Source organism: Pleuronectes platessa, chromosome 19, assembly GCF_947347685.1.
Source record: "Pleuronectes platessa chromosome 19, fPlePla1.1, whole genome shotgun sequence".
Lineage (NCBI taxonomy): Eukaryota > Metazoa > Chordata > Actinopteri > Pleuronectiformes > Pleuronectidae > Pleuronectes > Pleuronectes platessa.
The window spans coordinates 21,303,011-21,315,354 of record NC_070644.1 but is presented as its reverse complement, the minus strand read 5'-3'; the positions used below and the strand labels follow the sequence as shown (position 1 = coordinate 21,315,354).

The 12,344-nt window shown below is 50.9% G+C and overlaps 1 protein-coding gene across 1 annotated transcript in view; it reads left to right on the top strand.

Moving 5' to 3' along the window:
• tln1 (talin 1) overlaps positions 1–12,344 on the top strand; it is a 37,696-nt gene that overhangs the window by 3,735 nt on the left and 21,617 nt on the right. The window contains exons 2-14 of the mRNA XM_053411148.1: positions 2,469–2,540; positions 4,888–5,046; positions 5,921–6,018; positions 6,622–6,751; positions 6,863–7,015; positions 9,207–9,349; positions 9,571–9,698; positions 9,783–9,843; positions 10,508–10,612; positions 11,180–11,335; positions 11,610–11,711; positions 11,852–11,928; positions 12,127–12,307. Of these exons, the coding sequence (XP_053267123.1) occupies positions 4,917–5,046; positions 5,921–6,018; positions 6,622–6,751; positions 6,863–7,015; positions 9,207–9,349; positions 9,571–9,698; positions 9,783–9,843; positions 10,508–10,612; positions 11,180–11,335; positions 11,610–11,711; positions 11,852–11,928; positions 12,127–12,307 (1,464 nt within the window). The 5' untranslated portion in view covers positions 2,469–2,540; positions 4,888–4,916. The remainder of the gene's footprint in view (positions 1–2,468; positions 2,541–4,887; positions 5,047–5,920; positions 6,019–6,621; positions 6,752–6,862; positions 7,016–9,206; positions 9,350–9,570; positions 9,699–9,782; positions 9,844–10,507; positions 10,613–11,179; positions 11,336–11,609; positions 11,712–11,851; positions 11,929–12,126; positions 12,308–12,344) is intronic.

Sequence of the window (12,344 nt, the reverse complement as noted above, 5' to 3'; positions counted from 1 at the left end):
GCTCTAGATGCCATGGTGGTCAAGCGGCCAGGTGGTACAGTGAGGTGGATGATAGAAGAAGAGTGAGGGTGTGCTCTGGAACGTCGACTCTGACTTTTTGGTTTGGGATCAAGTTGATCAAAACTTCATGTGAATGTTGAAGCAGAACGAAGCAGAAGCTCGTTTCTCTGGGACGCTTCATCAGCTGCTTCAGACTGAGCTCCTCAGGTCTCTGGACCTTCTCTGGAGGATCACACTCAGTTCCTCCTCCTCCTGAGCTCCTGTATAAAGTCTGAATCCAGGATCAGTGTGAACAGCAGAGGATCCTCCACTGATTCACTGAGTGAGTGGGGGGGGGCTTCTAACAGGGGACACACACGTAGATGTGAAGAGAGTTGGTGGTTGAGGTGATGCAAACAAGATCACATGACCTCTGCAGCAGAGGTAACAGGTCACTTCCTGTCTTCTGATTCTCTGGTTTTCACCTTTCTCCTTCGTGACCCAGCAGAAACACTCAGAGCATTTTGATGTCGTGGTTGATTCTGGACTTGAAGACGAACTGATGTCACGAACATGCTTATTATTATTATTATTATTATTATTATTATTATTCTTATGAAATGATGAGGTCACAGATCAGTTGGCTGTTGTTAAGAGGCTCGTGGACAGAAGGCTCCTCAGGCCGGTGCTACAGTGAGAGCTTCTAACATTCAGAGAGTTGATATCTGAACATCTGCAGCATCACGACGTCTCAGCCCCGCTGCTCAACAGGAAACAGCTTTAACACGATAAGTTTATAAGTTCTGACCAGCAGAGTGTGGTCGGCCTGGAGGACGAGACATGTTCAGTATCTGACGGCTGCAGGCGCACGTCAGGGACACGTCAGGGACACTTCAGGGACACGTCAGGGACACGTCAGGGACACGTCAGGGACACTTCAGGGACACGTCAGGGACACGTCAGGGACACGTCAGGCACACGTCAGGGACACGTCAGGGACACTTCAGGGACACGTCAGGGACACGTCAGGCACACGTCAGGGACACGTCAGGGACACGTCAGGGACACGTCAGGCACACGTCAGGGACACGTCAGGCACACGTCAGGGACACGTCAGGGACACTTCAGGGACACTTCAGGGACACGTCAGGGACACGTCAGGAACACGTCAGGGACACGTCAGGAACACGTCAGGGACACTTCAGGAACACGTCAGGGACACGTCAGGGACACGTCAGGGACACGTCAGGCACACGTCAGGGACACGTCAGGGACACGTCAGGGACACGTCAGGCACACGTCAGGGACACGTCAGGGACACGTCAGGGACACGTCAGGGACACTTCAGGAACACGTCAGGGACACGTCAGGGACACGTCAGGGACACGTCAGGCACACGTCAGGGACACGTCAGGGACACGTCAGGAACACGTCAGGGACACGTCAGGAACACGTCAGGGACACGTCAGGAACATGTCAGGGACACGTCAGGGACACGTCAGGAACACGTCAGGGACACGTCAGGGACACGGCAGGGACACGTCAGTAACACGTCAGGGACACGTCAGGGACACGTCACAGCTTCAGTTCAGGTCTGAAACTGATTTAGACACATTCTAGTTTGTGATTGGCTGCAGGCTGTGGTGAACTCTTCCTCATTTCTCAGGCAGTGCAGTGATTAGTGTTGTGACTCCTCCTCTTCAGGTGGAGGATCAGCTCTCTGTGTTTAAACCTCTTTATTCATAATGCAGAAGACAAACGTCTTCTTATCTGCGTCCTCACAAACAAACGGTCTCCGGCTGCGGTCGGGATCCAGTGCTGATTCACAGCTGGAAGGAAACAACATGAGGAACACTGACATGTCCTTTTATGGCATGTGAGCGCTTTTTAAACAGGAAGTGACATCGAGTGAGAGGGGATCTCACAAGAGAGAAGATCCACTGACACTGGACACACACACACACACACACACACATGCTCACAAACACACACACACACACACACATACATATGCTCACACACACACTCACACACACACACACACACACACACGCTCACGCACACACCCACCATTAAAGGGAACCAGCAGGCTGAGCTGGGAGGTTCTTCCAGAGGTCCTGACGTGGCTCCAGACGTGTTGCTGCAGATAAACAGTCGACCTCAGCAGTAGAACCAGACTCGGCTTGTGAAGTATTTGTGTGAACTGACTTCACTTCACCTGTTTGAAGCTGAGGCTCTGAAACTGGATCTTTTCTGCACCGACTGGACGACAGGAGGATTCTTGAGTTTCCAGCTCCTTGAAGCAGGAAGTTGTTGTTTGTATGATCCTGTTTAAATTGAACCGACAGCACCTCTGAGCTCATTCCAACACTCTCCTCATGAAACACCAGCTCAATACACTGTATTTCATCCCGGCCGAGGAAATGAGGCCGTTTCCTTTAAAGCTTGTTTAAATGTAACCTGGTTTTTGTTGGTTTTTAATTTTTCAGCCAAAGAAGAACTCCAGAGCTGTGCATCTGATTGGACAGGAGGGCTGTCACTCAAACAGTGTTTTACATCAGGTACTCCCCTTCTCTCTTCTTTAAAACACTCAATGTCAGAGGAATGAACCTGATCAAAGTAATAGATGGACTCGTGGAGGAGCTCATGTTGAAGGAGAAAGACTTCTCTAGAAATCTCTTGTTTTATCTGCTGCTGCCTGGAGCTCGTTCTGCTGCAGCCGGAGATCTGAGCCGGTGCATCCGGCCGTCATAGAGCAGCATAGAGCAGCATAGAGCCGCAGAAAGAGGAACTGATAGTGAGCCGCTGTCAGCAGGATGTGAGAGCGTCTGTGTTGTGACATCGGATCCTTCGGAGCTGCGACGCCAACACATGCCTCTCTCTCTCTCTCTCTCTCTCTCTCTCTCTCTCTCTCTCCGCCGCTCTGCAGCTCACGGCCTCGCTCTCTCTCTCTCTCTCCACCGCTCTGCAGCTCACAGCCTCGCTCTCTCTCTCTCTCTCTCTCCACCGCTCTGCAGCTCACGGCCTCGCTCTCTCTCTCTCTCTCCACCGCTCTGCAGCTCGCGGCCTCGCTCTCTCTCTCTCTCTCCAACGCTCTGCAGCTCACAGCCTCGCTCTCTCTCTCTCTCCACCGCTCTGCAGCTCGCGGCCTCGCTCTCTCTCCACCGCTTTGCAGCTCGCGGCCTCGCTCTCTCTCTCTCTCCACCGCTCTGCAGCTCACAGCCTCGCTCTCTCTCTCTCTCCACCGCTCTGCAGCTCGCGGCCTCGCTCTCTCTCTCTCTCCACCGCTCTGCAGCTCACAGCCTCGCTCTCTCTCTCTCTCCACCGCTCTGCAGCTCACAGCCTCGCTCTCTCTCTCTCTCCACCGCTCTGCAGCTCGCGGCCTCGCTCTCTCTCCACCGCTTTGCAGCTCACGGCCTCGCTCTCTCTCTCTCTCCACCGCTCTGCAGCTCACGGCCTCGCTCTCTCTCTCTCTCCACCGCTCTGCAGCTCACAGCCTCGCTCTCTCTCTCTCTCCACCGCTCTGCAGCTCACGGCCTCGCTCTCTCTCTCTCTCCACCGCTCTGCAGCTCGCGGCCTCGCTCTCTCTCCACCGCTCTGCAGCTCACGGCCTCGCTCTCTCTCTCGCTCTCTCTCTCTCTCCGCCGCTCTGCAGCTCACGGCCTCGCTCTCTCTCTCTCTCTCTCTCTCCACCGCTCTGCAGCTCACGGCCTCGCTCTCTCTCTCTCTCTCTCTCTCCACCGCTCTGCAGCTCACGGCCTCGCTCTCTCTCTCTCTCTCTCTCTCTCTCTCCGCCGCTCTGCAGCTCACGGCCTCGCTCTCTCTCCGGCGTCCTGCAGGCTTCTGGTGTTACTGCAGCTCTCACTAGAATCAAACATGTACCACTTGCAGCTCCATGAGTTTAATTCAGCTCTAAGTTCAGAAAAGTCTCGTTGAACTCGACCGACTGAAGAGAAGAGAGCAGAGGGAACTTCCTCCTCTTGTTCGTCACGTTGATGAAGACGAACTCTCACTTTGTGTCACCGATGTTGTGGTTCTAGTTTCTGCTTTGACAAAACACCTGACATTTCTGTTTCCTTATTTCTGTTTTCTTCACATTGTGGTTTACACACACACACAGACACACACACACACACACACACACACACACAAACACACAGACACACACACACACACACACACTACCCCCTAACCCTTACCATCCAAACTAAACACCTGACATTTCTGTTTCCTTATTTCTGTTTTCTTCACATTGTGGTTTACACAGACACACACACACACACACACAGACACACACACACAGACACACACACAAACACACACACACCCACACACACACCCACACACACACTACTCCCTCACCCTAATCCTCCTAACTAAATGCCTGACCCGAACCCTTAACCTCTGACCCTCAAGCCGCCCATGAAGCAGGCCCCCTGGTCCACATGTCCTCACTCTGTCCCGTGTCACATGACGTCAGATGAGACGTGAACATTGTTTTCTGAGAAGCTGGGTATGAATGTGTTGTCATAGCAACGATGGAGCCGATTATAGAAGTCGGTTTCTGCAGTTTCTTGTTCTGATGTAAATAGAACGGCTGTTCCTCTTTCTCACCGTCACACCCTCCACTCTGTAAAGTTGTGTTTGAGTCAAGCTTCCTTCTGAACTTTATCCATCAGCTGAAGCAACAAGAACACACTCATTAATATCTTTAGAAGCATGAATTAGGATTATATTATTCTCTGAGTGATTTAATCTGACAATGTTAAAGAGATCAAAGGTTCCTGGATCTGTTCTAAAAGGTCACGAGTTCAGTGGAAAACCTTTTTGTAGTTTCTGTATAATCCTGTTCACAAACAGCGCCACCTACAGTCCACTCTGATCAGGGTTTGTCTGAATGTTTTGCAGGAGTCGGGCCGAGGTGCAGAGCAGCAGTCATGGTGGCCCTGTCACTCAAGATCGGCGTGGGGAACGTGGTGAAGACGATGCAGTTTGAACCGTCCACCATGGTGTACGACGCCTGCCGCATGATCAGGGAGAGAGTTCCTGAGGCACAGCTCGGACAGCGTGAGACACACACACACACACACACACACACACACACACACACACACACACACACACACACACACACACACACACACACACACACACACACACTCGGGGTCAGGACAAGTCAACTGAGCTAAAAGTCATCATATAAGGTAAACAATGTTTGTTCTTCAAGATTCAACGATGTTCAGAAAACCCTCAAAGTGTGTTTGTTCAAACATGACGACTGACACGTGTGCGTTTTTCAGTGACTTCACACAATCCTCAGAAATGAACACGTTAACGTTCTAATGAATTTAAAACTTCATGTCCGACGTCTTCATTCATGAAAATGAGTCAAACACTCAAACATCACTCACTGAAGTACATGGGGAGCAGTTGTAATGAAAATAGCTTCATCACGTGTCAAACACTGAAATGTTAAGATTTGGTTCTGAATCAGTCAACAACACTAAATAGATAAATAAATAAACACCTGTTGGTTTGAATTCACTTCTCATTTGTGAGATGTTTTGTGACTTGAGCCTGAAGCAGAGTCCGGATCCTTCACCTCAGTAGAACTGATCTGAGTCCTGCTGGGGGACAGGGCCGGGGATCAGGCAGCGTGTCACTCACAGAGGAGGGAGTGTGGACGATCACAGGATCTGCACGACAGCTGCAAACAGCTGTAAACTGAGAATAGAGTTATGTGTCTTTACATGAGATGAGTCACAGCAGCTCTGAGGTCGCGTGTTCCAACCCGTTCACATTCAGGACGCTTACTCCAGGTCAGATCCAGAGTGTGTGTTTCACAGCTGAACAACACAGCAGCAGGTTTTCTGCACAGACTCGTTCAGCATCAGATTCATCCACAGACAGGAAGTGACCTGACTGTGTGTTTCCTCCACAGCCTCAGACTACGGGCTGTTCCTGTCTGATGAGGACCCAAAGAAAGGCATCTGGCTGGAGGCAGGGAAGGCCCTGGATTACTACATGCTGAGGAATGGAGTGAGTCACCACGTGCAGCAAACACACAAGAACTGGACAGATGAAGAAACACGTCCAGTGTGGAATTAGAACCTGAGCCACTCGGCTCTGATGTTGATATAAGGGAGGAAAGTTACATTTCTGATACCATATATATATATTAAGTGTAATAATCAATGATTCCTAACATGTTGTTATTGTCTTGTGACGAAATAAATGTAGCTGAGTTTTTATTCTTCAAAAGTTTAACTATAAATTTATTATAAATAACTACAATAGAACTTGACTAAAGAAAATAACCATAATTTTAGTAAAGTAAAATATATACATAAATGAACAAGGAAGCGCCCCCTAGGGGTCGGAGGTATTATGTGTCCATCCCAATCTCATGAAGACTTTAGAGGTCAAAGGTCACAGAGACCTCATATGAGTCAGGTCAGGTCGACAGAGGCAAACATCTGCAGGGCAGTATTTCGGGTGGGGTTGACATCCTGTGTCTGTCCTGGTCCCCTGAAGCTCACGTCCTGTGGAGACAAACTGGGACAACAGGGATTCTGACTCAATAACTTCATCTGGGTTTCTACAGCCTCTAACACTGTGAATTAAACGTGTCCTGTGTGTCAGGACACTCTGGAGTACAAGAAGAAGCAGAGGCCTCTGAAGATCCGCATGCTGGACGGCACCGTGAAGACCGTCATGGTGGACGACTCCAAGATCGTCAGCGACATGCTCATGACCATCTGCGCCAGGATAGGTCGGTGGTGTCTCTGTCTCAGCTCCAGAACGAGGTGGACTGTAGAGTCTACTGGAGTCCTGTAATGAGTGTGTGTCTGTGTGTGTGTCTGTGTGTGTGTGTGTGTTTCAGGCATCACAAACTATGACGAGTACTCGCTGGTGCGAGACATCGGCGAGGAGAAGAAGGAAGAGACCACAGGGACACTGAAGAGAGACAAGACTCTGCTGAGAGACGACAAGAAAATGGAGAAGCTGAAGCAGAAACTGCACACAGACGACGAGTGTAAGAGAGACACACACACACACACACACACACACACACACACCCTAACCCTGAGTGAATGTGGATCAGATCAGATGAACTGGAGACTTGAGGGAACAGACTCCAGCTAAAATGACATCATCATCATCTTTATATTCATTCCATTAAAAATCCTACTAAAATCATGACTCACCTAATCAGTCAGATTAATATCTATGAGTCGGTGTCCGAGAGCGTCAGTGTCTCCTGTGTCAGTGTCTCCGGTGTCAGTGTCTCCGGTGTCAGTGTCTCCTGTGTCAGTGTCTCCTGTGTCAGTGTCTCCTGTGTCAGTGTCTCCGGTGTCAGTGTCTCCTGTGTCAGTGTCTCCTGTGTCAGTGTCTCCGGTGTCAGTGTCTCCTGTGTCAGTGTCTCCTGTGTCAGTGTCTCCTGTGTCAGTGTCTCCGGTGTCAGTGTCTCCGGTGTCAGTGTCTCCGGTGTCAGTGTCTCCTGTGTCAGTGTCTCCTGTGTCAGTGTCTCCTGTGTCAGTGTCTCCTGTGTCAGTGTCTCCTGTGTCAGTGTCTCCGGTGTCAGTGTCTCCGGTGTCAGTGTCTCCGGTGTCAGTGTCTCCTGTGTCAGTGTCTCCTGTGTCAGTGTCTCCGGTGTCAGTGTCTCCTGTGTCAGTGTCTCCTGTGTCAGTGTCTCCGGTGTCAGTGTCTCCGGTGTCAGTGTCTCCTGTGTCAGTGTCTCTTGTGTCAGTGTCTTCGGTGTCAGTGTCTCCGGTGTCAGTGTCTCCGGTGTCAGTGTCTCCTGTGTCAGTGTCTCCGGTGTCAGTGTCTCCGGTGTCAGTGTCTCCGGTGTCAGTGTCTCCGGTGTCAGTGTCTCCTGTGTCAGTGTCTCCTGTGTCAGTGTCTCCTGTGTCAGTGTCTCTTGTGTCAGTGTCTCCGGTGTCAGTGTCTCCTGTGTCAGTGTCTCTTGTGTCAGTGTCTCCGGTGTCAGTGTCTCCGGTGTCAGTGTCTCCGGTGTCAGTGTCTCCTGTGTCAGTGTCTCTTGTGTCAGTGTCTCCGGTGTCAGTGTCTCTTGTGTCAGTGTCTCCGGGGTCAGTGTCTCCGGTGTCAGTGTCTCCGGTGTCAGTGTCTCCGGTGTCAGTGTCTCCGGTGTCAGTGTCTCCTGTGTCAGTGTCTCCTGTGTCAGTGTCTCCTGTGTCAGTGTCTCTTGTGTCAGTGTCTCCGGTGTCAGTGTCTCCGGTGTCAGTGTCTCCGGTGTCAGTGTCTCTTGTGTCAGTGTCTCCGGTGTCAGTGTCTCCTGTGTCAGTGTCTCCTGTGTCAGTGTCTCCTGTGTCAGTGTCTCCTGTGTCAGTGTCTCTTGTGTCAGTGTCTCCGGTGTCAGTGTCTCCGGTGTCAGTGTCTCTTGTGTCAGTGTCTCCGGTGTCAGTGTCTCTTGTGTCAGTGTCTCCGGTGTCAGTGTCTCCTGTGTCAGTGTCTCCTGTGTCAGTGTCTCCTGTGTCAGTGTCTCTTGTGTCAGTGTCTCCGGTGTCAGTGTCTCCGGTGTCAGTGTCTCTTGTGTCAGTGTCTCCTGTGTCAGTGTCTCTTGTGTCAGTGTCTCCTGTGTCAGTGTCTCTTGTGTCAGTGTCTCCGGTGTCAGTGTCTCCTGTGTCAGTGTCTCTTGTGTCAGTGTCTCCGGTGTCAGTGTCTCTTGTGTCAGTGTCTCCGGTGTCAGTGTCTCCGGTGTCAGTGTCTCCTGTGTCAGTGTCTCCGGTGTCAGTGTCTCTTGTGTCAGTGTCTCCGGTGTCAGTGTCTCCGGTGTCAGTGTCTCCTGTGTCAGTGTCTCCTGTGTCAGTGTCTCCGGTGTCAGTGTCTCTTGTGTCAGTGTCTCCGGTGTCAGTGTCTCCTGTGTCAGTGTCTCCGGTGTCAGTGTCTCTTGTGTCAGTGTCTCCGGTGTCAGTGTCTCCTGTGTCAGTGTCTCCTGTGTCAGTGTCTCCGGTGTCAGTGTCTCCGGTGTCAGTGTCTCCTGTGTCAGTGTCTCTTGTGTCAGTGTCTCCGGTGTCAGTGTCTCCTGTGTCAGTGTCTCTTGTGTCAGTGTCTCTTGGGTCAGTGTCTCCTGTGTCAGTGTCTCCTGTGTCAGTGTCTCCTGTGTCAGTGTCTCCGGGGTCAGTGTCTCCGGTGTCAGTGTCTCCGGTGTCAGTGTCTCCGGTGTCAGTGTCTCCGGTGTCAGTGTCTCCGGTGTCTGTCCTCAGTGAACTGGTTGGACCACGGCAGGACGCTGAGGGAGCAGGGCGTGGAGGAGACAGAGATGCTGCTGCTCAGGAGGAAGTTCTTCTACTCGGATCAGAACGTGGACTCCAGAGATCCGGTCCAGCTCAACCTGCTCTACGTGCAGGTACACCAGCTCCCACATCCATCCCATAATCCTTACTTCAGTTCCCTCTTCACCAATCCAGCCAATCAGAATCAAGTATTCTTGAGTTTGATCTACTCAGGTTGTTCTTTTGGTTTGTACAAGTTTTCATGTGTTCTCCTGTGTGTGTGTTGCCGTGTTTGTTTGTGTGTGTTTGTGTTACCGTGTGTGTGTGTGTGTGTGTGTGTGTGTGTCTGCCACAGGCCCGTGACGACATCCTGAACGGCTCCCACCCCGTCTCCTTTGACAAGGCCTGTGAGTTTGCAGGTTATCAGTGTCAGATCCAGTTCGGCGACCACAACGAGACCAAGCACAAGCCGGGATTCCTGGAGTGAGTCCTCTGTTATTATTGTTATTATTATTTCTATCTTTTGAGATTCGTTGTTTGATTTTCAGCTGTAATCTTTCTCCTCAGTCTAAAGGAGTTCCTTCCCAAAGAGTATATCAAGAACAAAGGAGAGAAGAAAATCTTCCAGGTGAGAACCAGACATCACGAGTCGTCACAGATAAAGTTCACAGACCTGGTGTTTACGTCCGACCACAAAGATCCAGATGTTTCCTCAGTGCGTCCAACCACTCAGACACAGCAGGAGGTCGTCTGCTGACCTCACTCTGTCATCAGTGTGAACGTGGACGTGTCCTGACCAGCAGTGGGAGGACGTCTAGTCAACTCTTGTCCTCCAACCTCGGCAGTTTCACAATGAACTGAAGTATTTTGACTCTTCTCAAGCTGATCAGACCTAAACTGAACCACAGACATCCTGCCGTGTTCCTCACATGTTCCTCACATGTTCCTCACATGTTCCTCACATGTTCTGCAGGTTCTGTTTGTGAGAACAATGTCTGAGTCAGTGTGTCGTACATGTTCAAACCTGTAACTCGACATAACGATGATTCTGGTGGAGACGCGTGTTTTGTCTTCATGAACAGAAACCACATACGTGATTATTAGAGCAGGAAGTGCAACCTGATCACATGATCAGAGGAGACACGTTCAGGAGGACGCACACGAGCAGGTCCCTCAGGTCGGATGTTGACACCAGGTCTGAACAGAACCTGTAGTTTCTCTGAGCTGTGAGCAGAGCAGCTGCTGTGAAGGAGATGACTCCTCCCCCTCTCATCTCCTCTCGTGTCCTGCAGGCCCACAAAAACAGCCAGAACATGACGGAGATCGAGGCCAAGGTCAGCTACGTGAAGCTGGCCAGGTCCCTGAAGACCTACGGAGTGTCCTTCTTTCTGGTCAAGGTGAGGAGACGCTTCTCTCTCAGTCTGCCGGGTGGAGCACAGAGAGCAGAGGGTTGATGGGATGGACATGTTTACACATTTTTAAATAAGAAAACTTCTAAATGAAACTTCAGTCACATTTAAAACTTCTTATATTCTTAGATTCTTGTGATTTCTGTCTCACTAACTCCAAACACTGATATGCAGACTGGAGGAGCCGGGAATCAAACCACTGACATCTTCCTCCTGAGCCACAGCCGCTCATATTTTAATTATCACCACAAGATGACTCAGTGTGACGTATTGTGCATGCTCTCAACCAATCAGGAGCCAGTCTCAGCTGTCAATCATCACGTCTCAGCCTGTTTTTATTTCATCAAATAGCTTCAAACCAAACTGATACGAAACACTTTTATATAGTTTTAGTTTAGTTAGGGTTATGGTTAGCATGTCCCCTTTGCTAACATGGAGGAGGAGGGTTAATGAGCTGAGGTGCAGACACCAGGGGGCGATCACGTCTCTAGAGTCGCTGCAGGAGGACAGACACACTGATCAGTGAGTTGAACTTTGTGATTCAACGTCCTGCAGGAGAAAATGAAGGGAAAGAACAAACTGGTCCCTCGTCTGCTGGGAATCACCAAGGAGTGCGTGATGAGGGTGGACGAGAAGACGAAGGAGGTGATCCAGGAGTGGAACCTGACCAACATCAAACGCTGGGCTGCTTCGCCCAAGAGCTTCACCCTGGTGAGTTCCTCAGGGACAGGACTGAACAGTGAGCCTGAGCTGCTGCGTGAGGGTGCAGGAGGTGTTTCTTCTGCTGGGTAGATGTTCCACAGAGGCCTCCTGTGATCTGTGAATGCTAGAGAGTTAATGGTTGGGTTGAAGCCTGGTAGTGGGACCAGTGTCAGCGCTGGGAATCAGTCTTCAGATGAATGCAGCCGCTGGATAGAACCAGCTGAAGGTAGAAAGCTGTTGAAACTCAGGATTCAGGAGCATGTGTGTGACCTTGATCTTCCAGGACTTTGGAGACTACCAGGACGGTTACTACTCTGTGCAGACCACCGAGGGGGAGCAGATCGCTCAGCTCATCGCCGGATACATCGACATCATCCTCAAGAAGGTCAACATGTGGAGAACATTCAGTTTAACCATCAGATCAGTCTCCTTGTCTTCAAACCCTGGAGTCTGTGTGAAGCTCTTATCTTCTCAGACAGAAGCAGCTGAATGTCTAACCACGTTCCATTTGTTTACCAACTGCAGAAGAAGAGCAAAGATCATTTCGGTCTGGAAGGAGATGAAGAGTCAACGATGCTGGAAGACTCTGTGTCGCCCAAAAAGTAAGAGTGTGTGTGTGTGTGTCTCTCTCTCTCTCTCTCTCTCTCTCTCTCTGTCTCTGTCTCTCTCTCTCTCTCTCTCTCTCTCTCTCCCTCTCTCCCTCTCTCTCTCTCTCTCTCTCTCTCTCTCTCTCTCTCTCTCTCTCTCTCTCTCTCTCTCTCTCTCTGGGGCCTCACCTCTGTCCCGGCTCCTCCCTCCAGGTCCACGCTGCTGCAGCAGCAGTTCAACAAGGTGGGGAAGGTGGAGACGGGCTCGGTGGCGCTGCCGGCCATCATGCGCTCCGGAGCCGGAGGACCAGAGAGCTTCCAGATGGGCTCCATGCCTCAGGCCAAGCAGCACATCACCAGTGGACAGATGCACCGGGGACACATGCCTCCGCTGGTGAGACACAGAGCAACACACTCTGGTGCTGTAACCA